This window comes from Cyprinus carpio, chromosome B2 (genome assembly GCF_018340385.1).
Source record: "Cyprinus carpio isolate SPL01 chromosome B2, ASM1834038v1, whole genome shotgun sequence".
Lineage (NCBI taxonomy): Eukaryota > Metazoa > Chordata > Actinopteri > Cypriniformes > Cyprinidae > Cyprinus > Cyprinus carpio.
Genome location: NC_056598.1, coordinates 18,950,918 through 18,977,522, shown reverse-complemented (window position 1 = coordinate 18,977,522; position 26,605 = coordinate 18,950,918). Strand labels below are relative to the sequence as shown.

Sequence of the window (26,605 nt, the reverse complement as noted above, 5' to 3'; positions counted from 1 at the left end):
TATAAATACACACACATGCATGTATATATTTAAGAAGAATATGTTATGTTTATATATTAAATATATTTATATATAATATAAAATATAAGAATATAAATATATAAATGTATATACATGTAAATATTTTCTAAATATATAATTTATGTGTGTGTATTTATATATACATTATAAATATACCCTGTACACATACATATATTATGTAAACAAAACTTTTATTTTGGATGTGATTAATCGTGATTAATCATTTGTCAGCCCTAATTAATATCATAAAATATTACAAATTAAATTAACTGTTTTCTGTAATTAATCTAGCTTATTATAGCTTATCTATTTGAAATAGAAATCTTTGTGCTGAAAAAACAATATACAGTGGTTTGGATAAAGTTAATGCATCATTTCTGAATAAAAGTATAAATTTTTTATAAAACTTTTGAATGGTAGTATACTTTAAAGCTGTGGTTCTCAAATGTTGTAGGGTGACGATACTCTTTGAAATTTACAAATTTCTCTTTTTTTTTAATTGTAGGGACACTAATATATAAAATATTGCATATGCAGAAAAGGTGATAAGTGCTGTTTCCTGTATTTTCATGATTGATAAACAGTACATGGTACTATTTTATTTAAATAAATTGTAAAAGAAAGGCTTTTTAAATGCTTCAGCAGAATAGGCATCACAACATTGTAATATACTATTTTAAAATGGAAATCCAATTTTGGGATTCGCAAAGGTTACATATAACAGTTTTCTTAAATTATTAGTTTTTTTTTTTTTAGATTACCTTTAAGTGAGTGTTAGATGGTAGTTTTTGTATAGACATAGGAAGAACATTTAAAAATCTAATATGTCCCAATACATATCCAGTATCGACTAAAACTTTTTTATTAAATAATTTTGGTGTTTTAACCAATATGTGACTAGCTTTTTGTGCACCTCAAGGAAATAGCCTCACTTTCACCATTCCTGAATTTTGCTAGATTGCTGTTTTATTATTTTATTGAAATTAGACTGCTGCCTTTTGCTAATGAACTTAAATGAACCAACTCAACCAATCTTCGTATTCACAAGTCTCATACAACTTTAGTGACACAACAGAAACACTTCATCACAAATAAATTTTAACCCAGTTTATTATGTAATTGCCTTGAGTTGATTTCATCTGATTCAGTTCAGTGTTAAAACTAATTCAATGTTTCTTGACAAGTTTAATTATTTGGTCAATTTAGCTTTATTTTCTACCCTCAGCTATTAGCCAATTAACTCGCAGACCACATGAAATCCTTTACAGACCCCAGTTTAAGAATGTTTGCTGATTTACAGATAATGAAAAAGCTTGCTTGATAAAAGAAATGCAATCGCCCTTAAAAGTTTTGTCTAATCTAGAATTGTTTATCTAACATTTTCCTTCATTACCATATTTGATTTAGTAACATAGCTGATTTGCTATGCGTTAGATATTTCTAGACAGACTGAATCTTTATGAACAGCTGAGAAAACATCATGCTGTTACCTAAAAATGGCCCTCCATACATATTCAGTAGCAGCACAGACTCCTTCGCTAATGAGTGTTGGAGAAGTCCCTGCGGCCAAAACTACGTCAGTTCACAAGCAAATAGGGATTAGATTGTGGCTAGGTGTAGTCGCGAAATCTTTTACTGCTAAGACTCGTTCAAAGTCTTTGTGTGAACATGTAATCAAGCCTTAGTCTGCTTTATTGATTGGTTGTCTCAACTTAAGATCTGAGGATTAATGAAGAAGTATAGACACTCAAAGACACCTTTTGCGCTCCCTCTGCTGGACAGACAAAGTGATGATTGTATTGTTATTGTAATTATCCAACTGTAATAACCATTCACAAATTCATTCTGCTTGAAGTAATGCTGTTGAAACTTCTCATAAAGTCTCACTGCCCCTCTTTTCTGCTCTGCAGTGGGACGTCTCCTCATCGAATTCAGCTCCCAGATAACCCTCGAGCGGGTGCAGAGAGAGAACCCTAATGTGACAGAAGGGGGGAAATACACTCCTCCGGACTGCCGGCCAAAACAAAAGGTGGCCATCATCGTCCCGTTCAGACACCGAGACAACCACCTTAAATATTGGCTTCACTACCTGCACCCAGTCCTGCGCAGACAGAAGATCGACTATGGGATCTTTATCATCAACCAGGTTTGTGTCTCTATGTGTGTTAGTGTAGGACACTTTTCACACTACAGCTTTTAAAGGGGATAGTTCAGCCAAAAATGAAATTTCTGTCATTAATTATTGACCCTCATGGTGTTCCAAACCCACAAGACCGTTAAAATTAATGTTGAAGCAATGATGTCACATGGACTATTTTAATGATGTCATTACTACATTTCTGGGCCTTGAACATGTTAGTTGTGATTCTGTTTATGCAGCATCTAAAAACTTTCAGATTTCATCACAAATTAAGATATTTTATAACTTACGGGTTTGGAATGACAGGAGGGTGAGTAATTAATGACAGAATTTTCATTTTTGAGTGAATTATCCCTTTAACAGTCCATATGATCCCTGATAGGGAATCTGTATTTTTCAAACAGGATATATGGTTTATAGCTGGCCTAAGATGATTATTAGGAAATCTGAGGTAGGCATTAATTGGTCCAAACTGATTGACAACCATCAGGTTTGGAAACCCTGCTTTAAACCTGGTCCAACATGGACAGCTTGGAACAGCTAAAGACCAACTAGAAACCATATATTTACCACATATTCCCGAATAAGCATCTTAATCTGGATTTTCCAGCTGGGATATCAGAGTTTGTTTGGTTGGTTACTGTGAAAGCTGTTTTCACATCAAAAAAAAACACAAAGAATTCTTCATTCCAAACCATGAGGTTCACCTTCTGCTCCTGAGTTCAGTGGAAAACTGCTGCCTTTAGTAGGTCTATTCACTGTGGTACTTACATTGATGACAACATATTACAGTTCAGAGCTAAATATCAAAACCTCTACCATAGTGACTGGAAATAAGGAGCCTAGAGGGTGTTGTGTTTAAATGGAAGTCAATGGAGGAGATGCTTTGGCATGCAAAATAAACTGATTTTGTGTAGAAACAGCTTATTCGTTAATATATTGATTGACTATTGTTGATGGCTTGTTATCATCAACAGATTTACTATAAGATATTTGTTTTGTTGTTGGGTGCTTATTTGGTTATATGATTTTTTTTGCTTATATATACATTTGGAGGCTTTTTCCAATAATACAGACATGGCTGTTGATATTTCTTTCAACATCTGGCAAAATACTACAAGAAAAGCAACCTGTGGGGGTTGGGGGTGGTGGTTAGGATTGAACTCTGATTTGGACCAAGCAATCGAAGCATTTGTGTAAACAGCTGGAAGCTTTGCTGCTCTTCCGCCTCCCTCTCTTTCATCAGTCTGTTGTTCTGTCTGTGGAGTGACCCTGGAGGGGCGGTGGAGATGTTCAAGGCCATGACAAATCATTAGCATGCTTGCCACATTGTTGTCTGCCTAGGCCGGTTGTTTGGGTTAATGAGAGCGATCAAAAGTTTGCAGCTATCCATCTTCAAAGTTTGCAGAGTAATGATGTGAGCTGTCGAGCAGTGTACAGAGAGATCTATCTGTGCAGTAACAAACCAGGGCAAAGTGTCTGTAATGGATGGAACATCGGCTGAACTCTGAGCTAAGGTTACCTTCCTTTTCTTAGAGGCATTACATCACTAAATGCAGGTTAAATATGCAACTTTTTATCTTCGAGATTTAAAACCACTGAACAGAGACAATAAAACTACTCTTTTTTTTTAACTGCAGTCTTTGCTATCCATGTGACAGTTGCAGTTCATTTAAAATGCAAAGCAAATGGAGCTTCCTCAGACTCAGCTTTATAGATTACTGCAGAGCGAATGATTTTAGCTAGCGCTGTTAGTCGATTACAAATTACAATCAAATTAATTACAGGATATGCTGATTAGTTAGTAAATTAAACTCAATAAACATCATAAATCAATAATTGCAAAATATTTGAAAAAAGCCCCCAGATGAGAATGTCAAAATATGTAAATGATGTTGAGTGCTGTTGAATAGTTAAAAAATGGTTAATATGTTTCATTTACATATAACTGAATATACAGTAAGAGTATCACTTGCTTGCCATCCGCAGAAATCCATTTTGCTATTAATTTGGTCAGTATATCTGAGATAGACTTGCATTTCCTCTGTACTACTTTTGAAATGTCACTTTTGATCAATTTAATACATTAAAAAAAAATCTCTTTAACCTTTGCAATTCAGCAAAAGGGATAATTTGTATTTGTATAACTACAATGCATTATATTTTTATTAAATTAAATACTGTATGCTAAATTACCAATTAAATTGTGCAGTCTAGTGCGTTTTTTAAAAGTATTTTTATTTATCTTTGATCTTTATAATAATATTTCAAATTTTTGTTTTTCATTACTAATTAAAATTTTTTTTAATTTATTTTTTATATTTTTAATTATTTCAGCTTTTGAAAATTATTAACAATTTCAGTGAACAATAATAACACTGAGGTGTGCATCTGCTTTTGATGTTTTCTGTAAAACCTGAACTCATTGTATTCTTTGAAGCCTGTCTCATATCAAACAAATCTCTTCTTCTGACTCAACACTTGTTAAGTCAGGCCTTCAGAGATACCCTAAAAAACTTATGCTGACATTCATGGAAAGATGTTGTTTGCACGTCTGTTTTGTTTGCTCAAGCAGTGCTGCCAAAGTGTGTTGAGAGGGTCTCATCAAAAATGTAAAATGTGTAGCTAGTTATTTGCGCTGTCAGAGCTGAGAAGTGAGGAACGCACACCATCTGCACACACACTCTTAATAGTGACATTAAGCACTCTGCGTTTTCATTACACAAGCAGTAACAGGAAATTTCCTCACTCAGCTCTGTGTATCTGAACAAAATGATCTATAGGGCCAGTGTTTTGCTCATTGCTCAGTACAAGCTGTTTGCTAAACAAGGGCATTTCTGTATGTTGGTGTAGATGGTTCTGTACATCCAGGGTACCCGTCAAACCATTAGGAGACACAAAAAAGACCCTTTCAATTTTGAAACTACATGTGTTATGCAACAAAAGTTTGTTTCTCTCCATTTTGACTTGAAGTGCAATTTAAAAATACTCTTTAATTCATTTTGAGGGCTGTGTCAATACTGATCATCATCCATTGTGTTTATAATATAACACAATACATGATACATTAAAATTGCCAGAGTGCAATTTTCTTCTGTTTCAGCTGAAGAAAGCCTTTTTCAAACAGTTACTTTATAATACATTATCCAAGACATTTTAGTTAAGTAAAGTCTGCCTCAGACATATTCAGACTCAGCCAAATTGTTGTTGCTTGAATTTAAGTGCTTGTATCCATGGCAATCTTTCTTTAGCGTCTTTTATTCAGCTGGTTGGCAAAATAGAAAAATCATTTCTGGATTTTTTTTTTTAATTCATTTAACAAGTAAAAAAAAAAAAACTTTATGGCCTGTTTGTCACTTTGAAAACAGCTATTTTTTTTTTTTTTTTACTTTATCTTTCTATAAACAGTTTTATTCTCTTTTAAAAGCATACCAAAATTGACCAAATTGTACTGTTCTCCCAAAAATTTAAATTCATTCACTCACTTTTGTGTAACTCTAAACTCGTAAGAATTGTTTTGTTTTCTTTTGTATTTTATCGTATTTTTTAAATGTTAAAACATCACTGGACCCTACTGATTTTCATTGTGCAGACAAAAGCAGTTCTTTAAAATATCTTGTTTTTGACAGAAGAAAGAAACTCATAGAGTTTTGGAACAGTATAATGGTTACTTTTTTTAATGAAAGATGGTATAAAATCACAACTTTATGAAAATCTGTTTTTATTAAATTCCTCAGGCACTGCATTTTAATGACAATCCTCATTTTTACCACATTATTAAGGAACTGGAAGTGTATAGAAACCTTTATTTCTTTTTTCTTGCACTTGAGTCAGAGATTAGAAAATATGGTCTCATTAGATTAAAGCATTATTTTAAAATTGCCCTTTATGGCAATAGGTTTCCCCTTTAAACATTCATATGTTCACATACGATTTGCATTACTACAGAAAGCCTGCAATGCTGACTCCTTCGTTTAAGCAGCAAAGGTTACAGATCAGTGCATCTTATGAGGACGATGCATCATTGCCATGACCTCTGCTGCTTGCTGTTAAACTGAAATAGTTTGAATCTCGCAGGATCTCATCCACTTAATTCAAAGGAAAGACACTGAGTGCAGCCAGGTTCTCTCTTAAAGGTTTATACACACGTGGTGCCTACAGTATGTCAAGTCATTCCTCATTGATATCACCCACTAGAAAGCACACTGTATAATGTGAACACAATACAACGTGACAGGTGCTGAAAAAATAAAAAGCATTTAAGGCAGGTCAGTAAGGACTCTTTCGTCTCACCCTCCCTCCTCTTCCACTCTCACACTTTCCACAGGATGACAGTTGGGAGTACTTCATGCATCATGCTCACTAGAGTGTTAAATAATTTTAAGTGAGGCCGTTTTACCAGGGACTGGGGGGAGGCGTGCTAATTCCTCAGATCCTTGGGCTGCCGGATAAGTGCTGCCAAGTCCCAAGGGTGTTGTATTGGTGGGTTTGGAAGGGTGTAGCGGTGGGACAATCCTATTTCTTATCTCAGTTCTTCTCACATCTGACCACCTTAAGAGGTTTGACACATTGATTTAAGATTAAGGTAGTTTGTTTGTGAATTAATCAGGTTTTTATTTACCTTAAGCATCCTAGAAGATACATGAAAGCAAGACGTTCTGTGGTACTGTTGGGATTCACCAACCAGCTGTTTAATAGAGAGTTTGACTAGTTCATTGACAAACTAGACTAGTCCAGTGGTTCTCAACTGGTGGATAACAACAGCAAAACTCTAATATACAATGCTAAATGCAAATAATATTAGAGGCTGTATGTCCATGCAAATGGTGTGTACCTGTCACTTGGAGAAGTTTCGTACCATTTTATTATCTGTAAATCTTTTATATTTAGATTTGTACTATTTTAATAAGGGATGTTTTATTGAGGATCTCAGAAAACTCTGTGAGAAAAATTTTGTCTCCAGTTCATTGCCTTAAAAGCAGTGCTTCTTCAGCAGCACCGCATTCAACAGTAAATTTAAAGGCAATTACCACCGTACTTCAGATCACCTGCTGGGAGCAATGCTCTCATTGTTAGCATAATCCTTACAACTCCCTTTTTTAATCTCTTTGTGATTTTGTGCAATTATAGAAACCTATATATCTTAAACCATTGGTATTTTGCCTTTTTGAATATCTGCCAGCTACCGTATTAAAGGGCAACAATGCTATTTTTTGAGTTATTTGACTATATGCAGTTGGCTGTTTTCCTTTATTTGGGCAGTTTTTAAAAGTGTCTGAGTGGGATCTGGTGACCCTAATCAAACATTAATCTGTAAATTGTCATTTAGAAAATGATTGTTCAAATATAGTTTTAATAAATATTCTTATCTATTCAAAAGTTTGGGGTATTGTTTTTTTTTTTTTGTATTTGAACATTCTTCTGCTCACCAAGGCTGCATCAATTAAATCAAAAATACAGTAAAAAACATTAATATTGTGAAATATTATTACAATTTAAAATAACATTTTATATACGTTAAATTACACATTTTTATTTTAATATGTTTTAAAATGTAATTTATTGCTCTGATAGCAAAGATGAAGTTTCAGTTTAATGAAGCATTAAAACCAGAAAAAAAAAAATAATAATAAAGTCCAATAATCATAACAATAACAAAAATTATAATTCTAAAAATGTATAAAAGAAAGAATAAAGTAAATACTGTAAGCCTACTTGATAATTTCTTTTAAAAAACAAAAATCAATACTGACCTCAAATATTTGAACAGCAGTTCATACATTTATAGATGAATAAATAGTCTCTCCTGAATGCAGCTTCATGTTGAATTTATATAAACGAATGCATTTAGCTTTATTTCCTATAGGGCACGACTCATTATTCAGTCTCAAAATGGTTCCTCTTGAATGCAATGAATACTCACGCCTGCCTGTTCTTTCTTTCTCAACCTTCAGACATCCTCCAACTCTCTTTCAGCGCACATAGGGGGCCTCTAGCCACCTCCTCCTGCTTCACAAGCTGATTGTTGCCATGTCTGGTTATGATAGCTCTGCGCTTGGTAGGACGAAGACTGTGTCTCGGTAGGGATTGCCAGGGACACAGGCCAATGTTTCCCTGCCTCCCATCATGCAGATCGTGTTCACTGGACAACTTCCCAGATGCACAGAAAAAGAGACAAGTTAATATGCGGACTGTAAACCTTTACTCAATAATACAACACGATGGGCTTCAGTTCGTTTGACGAGATGTGTTAGCATAACTTAGTTTGATGTCTTTTACAGATGTCCATGTACAAATTACCCTCTTTAAGCCCTGAGTTGCAATTTACCTCATGTTTCATGTATCTACAAGAACATTTAAAGTCTGTATTAATGATAATATTATGCTAATAACAATGTATGAGATTCAAGCTTTGACGTGTGTTATGCAGAAAAACCATTGTGTCTGATATACTTAGTTACTTAGTGTAAAAACACAAAACTTTTACAAGAAACTTAATGCATTAACACTAAAAATTACAAAATTTGATGTATAGATAGTCCTAGTTAAATTTCATCAGTTGCCTAAGGCTGATTATTTTATGAGTATGGATACAGTGATAACAAAGGCTGTAACAAAGCCAAAATTCAGGTATCGATCCAAACCTCTGCAGAATTTAATGTGTGATATCAAGTTTTGTTATGTTTTTCAGTTATGCATTTAACATACAGGATTGATGGATCCTAAGGGCATTTGGAGATGTGGGATATTTATGATGTGGCACTGCTGTCACCGCTGACCTTTTAGATGCCGTGTCATCACAGCGGCCTATCAGCGTGTCATTTCCTGCTCCGTTCTTTTTCTCCACCTGCCTGCCTCTTGTATCATGTTGGGATAAATAAGGAATGAGAGTGAATAACAGCCTTTTTTTTCACTATTTGTTTGCAGAGGGGGAAAATCGAGCTGAAACAGATTGGATGTTCAAGCCTCTGTTGAGCCAACAGGGAAATAGCTGAACATGTTATTGCATGTCACTCACTTGGCAACAGCAGGCTCTCTTCCTGTTGTGTTTGTGTCATTGTTTTGTGCTGTCTGTGGTTCTGGTGTCGGGGTGAGTGCAGTATTGTATGCTGTCATTCTAATGAGATTAGATGCAATTTCTAAGATTTTCAGTCAGACGGCTGCCAGCTTGGTAGATCCGTGAGGAGGGAGAGGGGTGCTTGGTGTGAGTTTGACATGGACGCGTTGTGTCTAATCTTCTGTTGTGATTAGAGTCCAGTTCCCATGGCCACTACAGATCTCAGGCACTGTCTGCACTGTCTGTTAGCTAGTGTTGAAGACAGGCAATCTGAGATTCAGTCAGTTGGATATTGTTCAGATTATACAAATGCTGATATTTCAGTGAATATACAGCACTTCTTTATTAAATCTTATGCATTTTAACCGTTAAAAGCAAAACAAAATACAACATACGGTAGAACCAAAATGAAGTTGTTTTGTCAAATGTATCTTAATATTATTATTTTTAGATATTTATAATTGCAAAATATATCTTCTTCAAATAAATATGGTTCTTTTGAACATTATTCTTTTGAACACATTCTTTTGATAACAAGAAATCTTTCTTGAGCATCAAATTAGCATATTAGAACAGTTTTTGAAGTATCATGTGACACTGAAGACTGAAGTAAAGGCTACAAAAAATTCAGTTTTTGCCATCATAGGATTAAATTATATTAAAATGTTTGTCTGTTGTTGTTGTTTTTTTAATTGTAATAATATTTCACAATATTACTTTTTTTACAGTATTTTTAAACAAATGAGTTTCGGCTACTCACTGCTGACTATATAATAATAATAACAACAATAATATATTAATATATTGTTAGAAAATATTTATATTTTGAACAAATGCTGTGTTTTTTTTTACTTTTATTCTTCAAAGAGTCCTGAAAAAAGTATCACAGGTTCCAAAAAAATATTAAGCAGCACAACAGTTTCAACACTGAAATAAATCAGCATAACTAGTATGATTTCTCAAGGATCATGTGACACTGAAGACTGGATTAAAATTCAACGCTGCGTCACAGAGATAAATAATATTTTAAAGTATTTAAAATAGAAAACCAATATTAGAAATTGCAACAATATTTCACAATATTACTGTTTATTTTCTGTATTTTTGATCAAATAAATACAGCCTTGATGAGCATAAGAGACTCCATTAAAAAACTATTAAAAATCTTACTGACCCCAAACTTTTGAATGTATATTCAGCATTCTTGTCAGTGTTATTGGATGATGAATATTAATGGAATACACTATACAGTAACAGATAGCGGCAGCCAGGTCTGTTCAGCTGTGTTTACACTGTATGGTCCAATGCACAAATCTGATATTTTATTTTTGCTCCGCCACTTTACATTCACTTAAGAAAAACACTTTGTTTACATAATATATGTGCATTTGGCTGTTCTTGCTTGCAGCTGCATTGCCAAAAGCGTTCTTCACAGTGCACATGTTTGAAAACAGCTGCATACAGCATCAGTCAAAGAGACTGTATTCAGTGCTACCGATAATGTAAAATGACTTATATTCTTATATTTTAGTTTAATTAAATAGTACAGCACAAGTGCTTTTGACATTCCTATCAAAGTAAACTCAGTCCCTTGACCACATATTCTACCAAAGGCAGATGAAATCTTCCCTTTCTTAGGAAGAATATCAAAAAGGCAAGTCTGCTTTCATTGAATAACAAATTAAAATGTGTCTTCTCTAATATTTCGTCTTCAAGCTCAGAATACCAATTTCACACTCTCTTTCTACCTGCTTTTTCCACTCAGAAGTGCTAATAGTAGGACAGGACTGGCTGCCACCCAGTTTCATGTAGGTTGTATTGCCATTTAGAAATTATACATATTTAAATGTTCAGAATTTAAATATTTATGTGTAGTTTCCTTATACTTTTAGTGATTTTTACAGATTTCCAACCCATCCTAAGCTAAAACTGAGACTGGACTGAGCACAAACGTTATCATCATTGCCAAGCTCAGATCGAGTGAAGTGAAGATCATAGCATTCCAGTATTTAAGCTGTCGTGCAGAAGATATTCATGCTCTAAATATGTAACTAAAAGCTTGTATTATAAACTGAATTGAAAGAGAATCTAATCTGAGTATATAAAACCTACAGTATATGGTGAATTTTTAAGTGTAACATTCATGACTTCTGCCTTGTCAAGAAGGCTTATGAAATAATACAGAAGAAGAACATTTAATTTTCTTTTTCCCTTTAATTCCATTGATTTTTTCCCCCTCCTAGATGTGAGCTAACACAGGAGATAATTTCCCAGTCTGTAGCCTCTCTGTCTTTTATGAAGAACATTTAAAGTTTCATTCCTTCAGTCAGAATCAAAGTCCCTGCACGCATGTCATGTGATCTGTAGAGAGGCACAGAGCGCATCGGCACAGATCCATACATAAATAAATCTGTTGAAACGAAGAGTTTTCTTGCCTTCTAGAGCTAGTGTGGAGCTATTAAGGTTTATCTGTCTTCAGCCAGTCAGAGAGCATCATTTGGGAGTGCAGGCAGGCATGTTAGACACATACACATGAACTTTTTCTTTTACTCACTGAAGCTAAGCAGGGCTGAGACTGGTCAGCACCTGGATGGGAAAACTGATGGGAAAAGCTAAAATTCCTACTTTAAGGAGTGTTTTATATTATTTATTTATTTTTTTATTTTTTTTACAAACCATACCCTACTGTAAACTATATATATATATATATATATATATATATATATATATATATATATATATAATATATATATATATATATATATATATAATAGGGCTTGAGAAAGCCAACTTACTGAAATCCTATTCTTCTTCTTCTTCTTTTTCTTCTTCTACTTCTTCTGAATCTGAGTCTGAGACCAAATTTTAAAATGTATCTCCTCCTAGACTTTTAAAGCTACAACCACCAAACCTGGGTCAGACCTTCAGACTGGTCTGACTCGGGATGCTATATCTTTTCTAACTGATCCGGCTTACAGTTTTCATAAACAGGACTATCAAAACCACCTAAAATCCCACAGACTTTCATTGAGGGGGTGAAAACTTTTATACAGTAAGACTTATGGTGTATTTAAGCGGTCTACTGCCATAGCAAAGCTTAAAAACGCCCTACTGAAAATACAGCTAAAACCAGCCTAAGTTGTTGGTTGCTTTGGCTGGTCTCCCAAGTAGACACCTGCACGGGATGGATTTTTCAGTCCTGCTCCCGCAAGATTCTGTCCCGCGCCCGCCCGCTCCCACAGAAATATATCTTATCTGGTCCCGCTCCCGCCAGCGACATTCATGTTTTGTCCCGCTCCTGCCTGCATTAGCCCACATAAAAGTAATCTATATAGATTTTTTTTCAGTAAATCAAAGAAATTTACTTGAAATGGTTCTGTAACATCTCATAAGCTCCACAACAGCCCAGCAGAAACACTTTCGATAAAATATTTGTTATTTAGGCTAAGCATCAACATTCACAAACCACTGTAATTGTTAACAGAAAAGCATGGGCTGCTGCGTGCATGGTTTGGCATGGCAGAATGCGAGCAGCGTGCTTTCTTTATCTCAGTTAATCGCGATCTCATAAAGCTCTGATATAACACAATAAATTTATGCACAATGAATCTTTCACAGTGTCTACAGTTCGTGTGTTAAAATGAGAGATTTGTGAGCACACAATTTCAGCACTGCGGTGAGTGGATTCTAACATAATCACCTCTGATTGGCCATTGCATTTCAGAAATCAACAGCTGAGTCTGTGATTGGCTCCACTGCAACCCTTTCAACACGTGTTAGAAATAGAAACTATGCCTAGCTTGCGCATGTCAATCATTTTAATGTTAATATTAGTTGTTCTTTTTGCTTTTGTGCAACGGATAAATAATTTTTTTTATGCTTTAGACACATTTAGATAATTTAGATAATTTCTATTTTGCGGGAGTCCCGTGAATCATTTTATTCTCCCGCATCCCGCACACACACAAGTCTCTTCCCGCCCACACCCTCACTCGTCCATCAAGAGTTGTCCCGCGCCGCACCCTGTTGTGTTGGGTTCCGCGGGTCCTGCGGTACTCCCGCAGGAGTAGAGGTCTCTACTACCAAGCTGGTTTTAAAGAGGTTTTGGCCACTATTTTAGGAGGTCACGCTGGTATTAGCTGGTTTTTAACAGTTTTTTTACTGAATCAACTGGTTTTAGCAGGTTTTAGCTGGATTAGCATAGAAACACGCAAACACCATGCTAGTAATTTGTTAATCAGGCTAGAAACATGCTAGCAACATGCTAGTAACTTGCTAGCAACATGCTAGTCACTTGTTAATCATGTTAAAAACATGCTAACAACATGCTAGTCACTTGCTAATCATGCTAGCAACATGTTAGTCACTTGCTAATCATGTTAACAATATGCTAGCGACATAATAGTCACTTGTTAATAATGTTAGCAAACTGCTAGAAACTTGTTAATGACATGCTAGTGACTTGCTAATCATGCTAATGATATGCTAGTGGCTTGCTAGTCAATCCAAAAAAAATCCAATCAACTATTAATAACAATATAAAAACACTATAGCAATTCCAAAACAATCCAACAACATGCTAATGACATGCTAGGAACATGCTTGTCATTTGCTAATCATGCTGGAAACATACTAGCAACATGCTAGTCACTTGCTAATCATGTTAATGACATGCTAGTCACTTGCTTATCATGCTAACAACATGCTAGTCACTTGCTAATCATGCTAGAAACATGCTAACGACATGCTAGTAACTTGCTAATCATGCTAGCAACATGCCAGAAACATGTTAACTACATGCTAGTAACTTGCTAATCATGCTAGTCACTTGGCTATAATGCTAGCAACATGTTAGTTACTTGCTAATAATGCCAGCAACATGTTAGTGACATACTAGTCACTTTGCTAATCGTGCTAACAACATGCTAGTTTACTGTTTCTAATCTATTTATTTATCTATCTGTTTTTCTGATAGATTGTATTGCCTTCAAAACTTTAAAACTACTTTAAATTAGTTAAAACTGAAGATCCTCAAACTTTAAGCTTTTAAATCTATTTCAAACTTTCTGGCTAGGCTTTTTCAAGCCAACTTAAAGTTTGCCTAAAAAAATTACTATCTAGTTATTATTATTATTATTATTATTATTGGGTGCACTTTCCACAAATATGGCACAGAATACAGCCTGAAACACTTAAAAATAGAGCTAAAATATATTTATTTGAAATATATATTAGCTGTTTCATTTTTTGTTTATTTTTTCAAAATATGTAGCTAATTGTAGAAATGGAAACAATGCCAATGGCATAAAGATTGCAAGTAATATGCAAGCTATTAATAGCAAGTTTGGGGCTAAATGCTGCTTTGTAGTTATTTATACACATATTTCCCAACATAATTTCCCAAAGAAATATGTGTACAGTATTGTCATTTTTGTTATAATAATGTGGGCAACAGGGTTAAAAGTTTGACTTGGTCCACATAGTCAAAATTTCATTTTATGTAAAAATTAAGAAAATGGAATGAGATTACTTACTTTGCTTTCAAGAAAGCAGTGAGCACAGTGTGTACGTTTTTTCCTCAGCCCTTGCTCTTACACAGCACGGAATGCTGGTTGTTGATGTCTCGTCGCTCGGCCAGATTGAGCTCTATTAGATCTATTGCCAATAATACTACTGAGACAGTAATGGTGTTCTTTGAGATAAATAATAATAATAATAATAATGGTTTCAGCTGCAACTTTTTCCTTTTCTGTCTCAGTTTTATATTTCATCTGTGTCTCTCAGTTGACCTTGCATGGAAAGAATCTGCCACAACATGAAAACAAGCCCTGCTGAGACTGATCTGAGAACTGTTGAGTTCACCCGAGAGCTGAAGTCTGCCAGCTCTGCTTAATCAAGATTATGTGCTCAGCAGTCCCTGCGCCGTCCACGCTCAGAGCAGAGAGGTGACTGGCTATTCAGGGTCAGTTAATCAGTGCTGTCGTTTTAGGCTGTTGCCCAGATATAATGGAACGGTATGTTGGGAGGGAATGATGGGTCCTGTTGGTGGCAGTTCCATTGTGCTACTGTTTGCTTTTTTCCCATGACCTTCATTTCAAATGTCTCAGTTTTTGTGTATTTGTTGTACTCAACAGAATATTGTTGTGTACATTTTTTCACACTTTCTTTGTTCATTTTGATGTTCTTGTGTTCTATCTATCTATCTATCTATCTATCTATCTATCTGTCTATCTGTCTGTCTGTCTGTCTGTCTGTTAGTTATAATATACAGCTTTTTTACATTTTCTTTATTTTGAAGTATTCATTCTATCTATCTATCTATCTATCTATCTATCTATCTATCTATCTATCTATCTATCTATCTGTGTATTAGCTGTATAGCATTTATTTTCTCCCCGTTTTCTTTGTTCATTTTGATTATCTATTTTAATATTGCACTATTTTCATGGCCCCGTGCATCTGTCAAAAAAAATGATAAAGATGCAGAACAAATGTGTCAGGAGGCCTGTACAATAGTCAATTCAGTTAGCCTCTAACCCAACTTATAATATGAAACAGCTTGAATCTGCCCATTTTCTGTTTTCCTTCCTAGTAAATGTTTTGCCCTTGAGTTGGCTATTTGTAGGAGCACTTATCCATTCACTTTATATTAATGGTGAAGAAACATGTCATCGAGTAAACACTAGACCTTGGGATTCATCTTAATGGATCGTGAACATATCATATTATGTATTTAGTATTTTTTTTGGATCGCATTGCTTCCTTGTAGCATGTTCTTCCAATAAAAAATAAAAATACCCAGTGAAAAGTAGATATTCATTTTCTATGATTGATTATATGTTCCTCCTGACTCCAATTTGTGATATTAATGTTATGGAGTGGCTGCAGTTGTTCTGGGCTGTGTTTTTGTCTCTGAGGGATAAGGTTGTGCGGGGGCCAGCTGTGTGCCGGGGCATGCTGATGTCGCCTGAGCTTTCTGTCTGCTGTGGGGCACTGCTTAATGGCTTTCGTAATATTCCACTAACCTTCACAATTATTTACTCATTTGACATATTCTGTGAATTCATCCACCGTGTTCTTCCAGTGTAGCACCTCCAAACAAAATCTGGAAGTCAGACAAAAAAACATTTTTGAAGGTTGTTAGAGTGGATCCTCTCAAAGCTTGCGGGGGATCATGGGAAATAAACATCCTGGTGGAAAAGATTTTAATGATGTAATGTTTCATCCTCACTCTGCAACAGGGTTTGTGGGGTTTTTCACTATAGGTACCAGGCCAATGCAATCAATCACTTCATATCTCAATGGTGTGCAATTTTGTTGAATTTAACCACACTAGCTGTTCCACATGCTACTCCATGTTGGACTGCATTTGAAGAAAATACTGGAGTTGCTACGAGCATATCTCAGCACGCTCAGCATCAAAAATGAGTTGCTTTCAGCCTCAACCTACAAGCTTGAGTTTCTCTGGAGATACAGTTCGAAGTACTCATTATTCTGCTTTCAGTTAAGGTTCTTCTCAAGGAAGCATTTCTCAGACTCTGTTTCAGTTCTGCATCTCGTACAAATGAAAAAAATAAACAAACAAGGACATCACAGCTGTTTTGATGTGCGGTGCTTTTTCTTAAAATTCACAGTCTCTCTCTTTTTTTATACTTGTGGTGATGTTTACTACTCCCACAATATTTATTCACAGGGAAAATATAAGCAATATAAAATAATCTGGTTTCTGTAAGGCAAAGGTTCAGAATATTAAATCAGGGCTACCCAGATCTTAGACTAAACTACAACATATATGAGTTTTATTATTATTATTATGTTTATTAGGAAAGGATGCATACAATTGATCAAAATGGACAGTAAATTTATTTGTAATGTTACAAATATAAATTCAATTTGAAAAAACGTGCTGTTAATTGGACTTTATGCTCATCTAAAAGTGAAATGAGCATGTATTATCCTTTATCGCTTTTTCCACACAAATATTAAGCAGAACCAGCACAACAAAATATTTCTTAAGCACCAAATCAGCATATTAGAATGATTTCTGAAGGATCTTGTGAAACTGAAGACTGGAGAAATAGCAGCTGATAATCCAACTTTGCCAACACAAAAATAAATTCTTTTTTAAAATAGAAAACAGTTAAAATTACAATCATATCTTACAGTGTTACTCTTTTTACCATATTTTTATTCAAATAAATGCAGCCTTGGTGAGCATAAGAAACTTCTTTCAAAAATATACATTTTTATTGACCCCAAATTTTTAACAGCTACTGTATATCTGTGTATAGGCCTATATCTTGAGTAACGTACATAAGGTAAATAAATAAACAAAGTTAACTAAATTGTTAACTGTTTATTTACTTTAGTTTATTTTTAATCTATTAACAGATAAATGTTAATTGATTGATTGATTGGTTGTATTTGCTTGATTGCGTGTGTTTATCTAGTAAACTTGCTACTTAGCTTCTTTAAATATTTTTTGAAGATTAGTTATGATGAGTTAGGCAATCGGATTGGAGCTTGCCAGCTCTAGAAAGGTTTGCCACTTTGCCGCAATATGCATCAGACGTTCTGTGGGTGGACCATGCCATCTAAGACTGAGACTATGAGAGGACAGATTGGGCCTCACTGGCACCTTGACCTCTGCTTGAGTGGTTCACCCACCTGCTCATGCGTTTAGCCAAGGCCATGGTGTGAGTGTCAGCATAATCCACCTGCCACACTTCCAATTTAGGCGAGACAGCACTCCTCAACCCTGACCATGTAATAGGCTGTCCTTCAGAGTGGAAATGTCCCATGGGCACTACCCTAAGAGCACACAGAGAGAGAGAGATGGCATATCACAGCATTGGTCACGAACAGACGGGGCTCTTTGCCTCTAGACCTTGTGTGGCAGGCCTAATGCATCATTTAAGATGAGAGGCCTTTATTTTACTCTCTCATCTCAGCATTCTCGCAACTGCCAGTTAGTATTTACCTTTTTTAGCACGTTCACCTTGAATCACCGGCAAACATCAGCTATTTATTACACAAGAGTATGTGTTCCCTTGCCTGTTTTTTGTTTTTTACTCTTTTTTACTTTTAGCCCTCAAAAAGTTTCTATGCTAGACTACTGGGAAACTGTGGTCAAGTGCACATATTCTCATAAAATGTTTAATTCTTGGTCTTCATTAATAATAGATCTAGGCTGATACCAAGTTGTCTGTGATATAGCGAGGGGTGAAATTACAAACAACAGAGAATTTCCCTTGTTGTCTTTGAATAATAATAAGATATTCCAGATATTTTACATCCAGTTGAGAATATCAAGGCACATATCCAGCTAATCGTTGTGCACATCACCCACACGTACCCAGAGGAGGACTGTAAATTGCTGGCTGGCTTGCAAGTCTTCTGAAGGACAAACAGCAAAATGATCAAGCATCTTTTTGGTAATTGGCTCGTTTTATTGGGCGAGGGCTCCTAAGTGAAAGTAATGATGTTTTCCCCATATTCAAAGTGGAGTGCTGTGGTGGATGTGGGGTAGGAAGTCATGCCATCTGTTTATCAAATTGCCAGTGTAATGCACAGTTTTTAAAGGAACACGCCACTATTTTTTAAAATATGCTCATTTTCCAACTCCCCTAGAGTTAACAGTTGAGTTCTACCATTTTTGAATCCATTCAGCCGATCTCCAGGTCTGGCGGTAGCACTTTTAGCTGCAGCTTAGCATAGATCATTGAATCTGATTAGACCGTTAGCATCTCACTCAAAACTGGTCAAAGAGTTTGATATTTTTCCTATTTAAAACTCGACTTTTCTGTTACATCATGTACTAAGACCGACGTAATATCATTGTGCCTGCTGCACCCATGGTATGGCAGCAAAGTTCCTTGATTATTACGCCGGAATGAGAGAATAGTTCCTAGCCATATCGGCCTAGAAAATCACAACTTTTCATTTTCAATGATTCAGTGATCTATGCTAAGTTGCAGCTAAAAGTGCTACCACTAGACCCAGAGATCAGCTGAATGGATTCAAAAACAGTAAAACTCAACTCAAAAATATACTTTAGTCGTAAAATTAAAAAAATTTCAAAAATACAATCTTTATCCTTTAAGACTAAGGGGATTTGTAACTAAAGTTAAGCACATAGGCAACACAAATCAAGAAAGCTCTTCCTAAAGCACAATCTCGTTTAAATGCACAATTCTATTAGCAGCTGCAGACTAAAGACCATCAGACAAATTAAGGTCTAATTCTTTAATTGCTTGCCCTCCCCATCTGGGGCTGTTTTGACAGCAGTTTACGAGGGTGAACGTTACGCTCCGAGGAGCCGACAGATGAAGGAAAAATGTGCTTCCATAAACCTGATAACGCCTGATATATTTGTAAGAAGTTTTATTGTTGATGTGATATTTTCACAGTAGCCTAGAAAAAGAAAACATTTAGATTTTACAATGCACTAGTCAAGAAGCTGCTTTATTATGTTTCTGTGTTTACATGGTCCATTAAGTTTGTAGCTGAATAAAAACCAACAGACAGACAAAAACAATGCTTCAGTAGGTTGTCGTCTATTTTCTCTTTCTTGTAAACAGATCAGCAGCATTTTATTTGTCTGTCCTTTAGGGGTTCATGCTTTAAAGAAAAAGAATTCACCCAGAAATGTAATTTACTCACCTTCATGTCTTTTAAAACCTGTTATTTTCTTTCTTTCGTGAAACACAAAATGAGTTGTGTATAGCAGAATGTTAAAGCAGCTCTTTTTCCTTTACTGAGAGTGAAGGGTAACCGTGACTGTCCAGTAAGTTTTTTTAATGAATAACTTAAATAGCTGTTACTTACTGTAGATGTTCCTCCATATAGCCCACTAGCCAAAATGAATGTAAATTCATAATTGATTTTTTTCTTCTCATATCCTCTAGGTCCATTCTTCATTTCTGTAGATTGCCAGCAAGAGACTAAGGCAGAAAGACATTGTCTCCCTGAAGCCTGACCTTTTAAGTAGTGAGAAATTGAGGTCAGGCATGGAGGCAGTCCAATTATGGCTAACCCCAGTTAGATTAGCTGCAAAAGTCCTACACTGTATTCAGGGATTTCAGTCTGGCTGAATTTGATCTGGTTTTAGAGTGGAGCAAATCAACACAGTTAGTCAGAAATCAATTATGGATAACCTGCGAAATAAATAAGCATATGAGTATTTAAGTTAAGAACGAAAACAAATAAAAAAGAAAAGAGTGAAAAGTGTGTGTGTGTGTGAGAGCTTTTATGTATTTGCTACTTAACAGAATTTTTATTGTTTTTATTTTAATGATCTTTTTAAATATAACATTATTTTCATGTGCTGCATGTATAATAATACACACATCACCCTTTTAAACTTTGGGGTCTGTAATTTTGTTTTATGTTTCTGAAAGAAGTTTCTCAAGCTCAGCAAGGTTGCATTTAATCAAAAATGCATTCAAAACAGTAATAATATTGTAAATAATTATTACAATTTAAAATAACTGTTTTCAATTTTAATGCATTTTAAATTGTAATTTATTCCTGTGATGACAAAACAGAATTTTCAGCAGCCATTACTCCAGTCTTCAGGGTCACATGAACCTTCAGAAATCATTGTAATATGCTGATTTGATGCTCAAAAAACAGTTCTTATTATTATGAAACATAAGGATACTTTGCTAGAATAGAATGCTTTCTTTGAATGGAAATTTCAACAGAATTTACAGAATTTATTTGATTTTGAGTATATATACAGTATACAGTATACACAAACACACACACACACACACACACACACACACACATTTTATATGTGTCTTTTAAGAATTAGTTTCCTTTAAATATCAGTAAGCATTCCTATAGGTCTCAAATATTCAGAGGATTTTTATTAATGCCGAAACTATTCCAGTGTCATTCCATTCAGCATTTTAGTAGGGATCAAATGATTTCCATTAAAGCAGATTCAGGTCAGGCATCCAGACAGATTCCTGCTATTTATTACTTTGTGAAACAAGGTTGCTGATGCAGATGTGTTTAACGATTCAGGAGAGCAATTCTGAATCATTAATCAAATGGTTCCTCTCTTTTCTGAGCCCCGTAGAGGCATGGGACAGATGTTTAGGGAGATAATAAGGAGGGGTTCAGAATGTGATTGGTTGTGCTCCAGCTGAGCCTCGTGGGGCTGCATGCTTGCGCACTTTGCCAGAATTTTGATTTGGCACTGCGATGCAACCATTTTTGCTGTGCTAACTCCACTAGATTTCTACAGAGCACATCTGTGTTCCTTGTCTCTTTCATGCCGTTCCTGTTTTTCAGCATTCCTTTGGAGTGGTTGGGGTATAGATAATGTGGCTGCAAGCCTTGACTTTGTCTGCCAAACTCCAAACAATACAGTCGGAGTGTGGTGACAAATAATGGTTCTTCACTTGAAGATTCACACTTTAGAGAAGTCCCATGAGGCACTTCAGTAGGTTACTGCTGCATCTTCAAATCAGTGTGCAACACAATAACAAGGAGGAATCTAAAGACTGTCGCTCCTTTCAAGCTTCAAAAAGGACTCAAAAGCATCACTGATCAAAAATATCATTAAAGCAGTACATAAAGTATGACACAAGTCAAGTCTTCTGAAGTTGCAGTAGCTTTGTGTGGGTATTGTTAACTGGATCATTGAGTCAGTAAGTTGAACCAATGACCCATTAATTCATTGAAAGAATTATTTGTTCACAAATCCAACATCTCATGAATGAAAGATTTTCAATGGATAACTTCTTAAATTTCAATCTGTCTCACACACAAAGCTGTTTTAATAGCTTCGGAAGTCTTGGAATATAATGTGTGAGTTGTGTGTACCATTTTTTTTTTATGGAATTTAATGGTGTTTTGCATCCATTTTGAAGCTTGAATGCTTAATGTAATGGTCCACCCAAAAAGTGAAAATACTGTCATCATTTGTTCACATTCATGTCGTTCCAAACACATGACTATATTTCTTCTGTGGAACATAAAAGATGATGTTCTGAAGAATGATGGTAATCAAGCAGTTTTAGGTCCCATTGACTTCCATTGTTTTATTTTGTTTTGTGTCCATACAGTGGAAGTTAATGGGAATCAAAACTGTTTGGTTACCAACTTTCTTCAAAATATCTTCTTGTATGTTTGCAACAACATGAGCAAGTCAGAATTTTTACTTTTTTTTTTTTTTTTTTTTTTTAGTCACCATTTATTGATGATTTGAAGAAAAACAGCATTGAAAAAGTAGTAGTTCCAGTTGTGTTCTGCAGAAGAAAATAAGTCAAATGGGTGACTAAATGATGACAGAATTTTCAAAAATGTCATTTTTGCATGAACTGTTCCTTTAAATAGACCAACAATAGTACCTCTAGAGATCAAGTGTCTCTTTTTCTCTCGTGCACAAAAACATAAATAACCCATTTAGCATGCTCACGATTGTGGCTACATGCTTTGCTTATTGGATTTACAATGGTGGATCAAGGGCTAGCTTTCTGTTACACATGTTATGAAGAACAATGTAACACATCAGGGGCCTCCCTCAGGAGGGAAACACTTGGAGCTCGGCCAGCGAAGCATATAGAGAAAGGATCATACGACAGCACGCAACAGTGGGTTTCTTACAGTAGACTGGTCAGATTGTGTGCAATGTTAACACTTCAGCTGTAAAACCCATTCAGCCAACGCCGCTGGAGCAGAGGTGCTTTACCATCTTTCAGGAATGAGACTAATCTTACTGGTGTCAGGCAGGTCAATCTGCTGCAATCAGTTTTTTTGCTGATGTTTGATTTGGATTGTTAACATTGAACATTTTCTCTCCAAATGTCAGTGCAGTGCTTTCGTAATGTGAGCGCCGAGAGCATTTGGGCTTGACCTGCTGTTAGTCTGTAATAAGATTTGGTAGTGTCAGTGAGCTCATGAAAACAGTTGAGCCCTACAGAGAGTCTGAATGGCTGACTCGCTCGTATAGGAAGTCAGTTTGCACGATGGCTTACGGCAGTACTTGAAGATTAGGACATAGGCTGGGTGAACAGCGTGTCCTGAACATGGACTAAGGCACACTTTCATTGCCTTGACATCGGCTCTTAAGGGTACAGACTTTCCTCGCTGTCTCAGTGTGCAGCCATTCAAGATGGATGAAACCTCTGTAATTCTCACAGGTGTAAATTAAAACTTGGGAATAATTCACATTTAAATACCAACCTGGTAGTGTTTTAATAGGCCTGTGTGCACATTTATGGGAACTTGATTTTTTATTTATTTTTTATCACAGTGCAAGGATATACAAATTGAAAATATCTTCATTCTTCACTCATTAGTTTGTGCCCTAGTAAATTATTTTGCATTTATCAAATGCATTTTTTTTTCATTTATTGTGAATTTAAATTGATTAATGTGAATAAATAATAATGATAACAATTTTGTAAGAGACATATATTATATATATAATATTGACACAGATCAAAACCTAAAAAAAAAACATATACACAACCAAAAAACATTAAACCAACCCAAAAAAAAAATTATAGATAGTGCTGTCAAATGATTAATCGCATCCAAAATAAAAGTTTTTGTTTACATAATATGAGTGTGTGCACTGTGTATATTTAGTACGTATATATAAATTGACACATAGCATATATATATTTAAGAAAAATATGTTATGTTTATATATTAAATATATTTATATATACCGTTTATCTAAATTGTATGATTATAAATATATACATGTATATAAATATCATTATTTTCTAAATATATACTGTATGTCTGTGTATTTATATATGCATAATAAATATACACGGTATACACACATATAATATGTAAACAAAAACATTTATTTTGGATGCGGTTAATTTTTTCCAGCACAAGAGGAAACTTACAGAGGCAAGTAGAGATAAACTTAATGAAGTTACACAATAAGGACCTTAACATCCCATTGCCTGCCTTCAGCTATGAATATAGCCCAGCTGTTAATTTGTTTGACATTTTCACAGCTCACATTGTGCAGTTAAATCAGGTCTGTGAAATTCCCCTTCCCCCTACATCTGAACACTTGCCTGTCAAAGAAGAGCGTTGATGTAACACCCACCTGTCTCCCAGTATTATACTTGTAGCACATTTATTTCAAAAGCCTGATTTATGAAGCCTCTTCATGCTGTGCATCTGAATTCCATACCGGTTGACAGCTGAGTATATATTAATCACCTGCTGATGTGCAGGGTCTCTTTTATCCTACAAGCCCCAATAGATGATCAGATTAACGAAAATGAGGCCAGCGACGTTATTGCGTTACATTAGCATGCATGTCATGCTCACCCACATCTCGACTTACCTTCAGTCTTCCTTCATAAAATCTTGTCTATGTGGACGTATCCCCCTCAGACATGCTTTTAAGTGTGTTTTAAGGTTTAACTACTACAGAAATAAATAAAGAAAAAAATTGGTAACTTTCCAGCAAGTTAAATGGTTGCATCTAACATGAAAATGACAGATTTTACTGAAAGTTGTTTCATTCCTGATCTTTTCTATATAAACTGTGACCAGGAACAGTCACACTACCAATTAACTTTGTTTTTCTTAGTGCATTTCCCTAGAATCTGTCTTATTAACCATGAAAGGTGTGTTGTACGCTTTTCCATGGAGGATTTGGAGTCACAAAAGTGTTTTGCCATTTTTTGCCTTGCCTTGCGATACTGATACTGTCATACTTTGTAATTTATCATTTACTTTACAGTCCACAAAACACAGAAGGGAATGAAAATAAGACTGGACATGCATTTTGTCCCTTGTTAGCGCAGAATGATTAATAGTGCCCCATTGTGCTTTGTGATTTCTTGCATGAGATCCCTGTGGTAGCAATCTTGCCCGGAACAAATGATAAAAAGAAGAGAGAAACATGGCGTGTATCCTAAGCCACTGGACTGATACCAACACATCAAAATCAAATTAGCAAGGCCTAGTTGTGCAGGGTACACAGAGGACCGTAGAGGCCGTTTCTTGAAGAGGAAGAGTTCTCTTCTGGCCGCGGGTGTTACTGAAGACTGCAGTAACTTACTTTGACAGAGGGACTTGCAGCAACTCTCTCTGGTTTGTTAGCTGACAGCAGGTGTTCTGATAGCCTTAATGTAAGCTGATTGCTAGCAACACCGTGTATGATTCATTCAGTGGCACCCATAGAGAGATTAAAATCTCCTAAACTGCATGTTCGACCGGACCTGGCCCAACACTTCTAAAGGCAATGGAGGGTGTGTGTTTAGTACATTGTTTCTTATTATGGTCAAAAAAGCACAAATAATAGTTTTGCAGTGCACTCTAGGATGTGTGATGGGACACTGTGAGTACTTCTGCATTTGTTTAGCAGATGTATAGTGGATAAGATCGCAGTGATTCTGACCTTCATTCTTGCAGTAGGTCATCCCAGAATGCCCCAAACTTTCTGTTTCACTCGAAAGCCTGACACTCGGTCGAGAGAAGGTAGCCTCACAGTTTGTGTGAGTGATTTATTTATAACAAGAAATTCCTAATTCCCTGTGGGCCCTTAGAATATTGAATAGATTTAGTGTCAGACGGACAGCGAGAGTGTGGGTGTTGTGTACACTAGTAAGGCTTGCTCTAATAATCTGCTCCAAGGCTGATGTAGGCCCAGCGATAATCCATATTTAAATGGTGCACTGATAGAACAGCAATAATTCATTGGCCCCTCACTTACAGGAGAGCATAACAATAACCCTCTTACCGTTGTATATGGTTATTCTCTCTTTTACACTCGAAAATGGTTGATCCTTGACATCTGCCTGGGAGGGAGGGAGAGGAAGTCAGTCAGAAAAAAGGAAGTGAAAATAAGGAAGGAAAGAAAGATTAGAAGGGAAATTAAGAAATGGGAGAAATAAAGGAAAGATTAGAAGAAAGAGAGGAAGAGAGGAAGAGGATGGAAAAAAGAAAACCGGAGGAAGTGGTAAAAAAAAGGAAGGATGGAAGGCAGGTAAGAAAGAAAGAAAGAAAGAGGAGGGAAAAGGGAAACTAGAGGACGGAGGAAGTGATAAAAAGAAAGGAAGGAAGGATGGAAGAAAGAAAGAAAGAAACTGGTGTAAGGAGAAAGCTATAAAAAGAGAGAAACCAAAAAGAAAGGAAGGAAGGAAAGCAGGTAAGAATTAAGAAGAAAGGAAGAGAGGAAGAGGTTGGAAAAAAATGGAGGAAGGAGGAAGTGATAGAAAGAAAGGATGGATGGATAAAATAGGAAACTGGAAGGAGGAAGCGATAAAAAGAAAGAAAAAACAAAACTAAATAGGAAGGAAGGAAGGCAGAAGGAGGAGGAAGTTATGAAGATAGGAATGAAATGAATGATAGAAAGGAGAGAGAAAGTGAAGAAAAGAAAAGAAGGCAGTAAG

At 35.6% G+C, this 26,605-nt stretch overlaps 1 protein-coding gene across 2 annotated transcripts in view; it reads left to right on the top strand.

The window, feature by feature from the left end:
• Positions 1-26,605, top strand: part of b4galt2 (UDP-Gal:betaGlcNAc beta 1,4- galactosyltransferase, polypeptide 2) — a 99,511-nt gene that overhangs the window by 42,365 nt on the left and 30,541 nt on the right. For both annotated transcript variants that reach the window (XM_042718532.1, XM_042718531.1), the window contains exon 3: positions 1,932-2,167. In XM_042718532.1, coding sequence (XP_042574466.1) covers positions 1,932-2,167 — 236 coding nt within the window. The remainder of the gene's footprint in view (positions 1-1,931; positions 2,168-26,605) is intronic.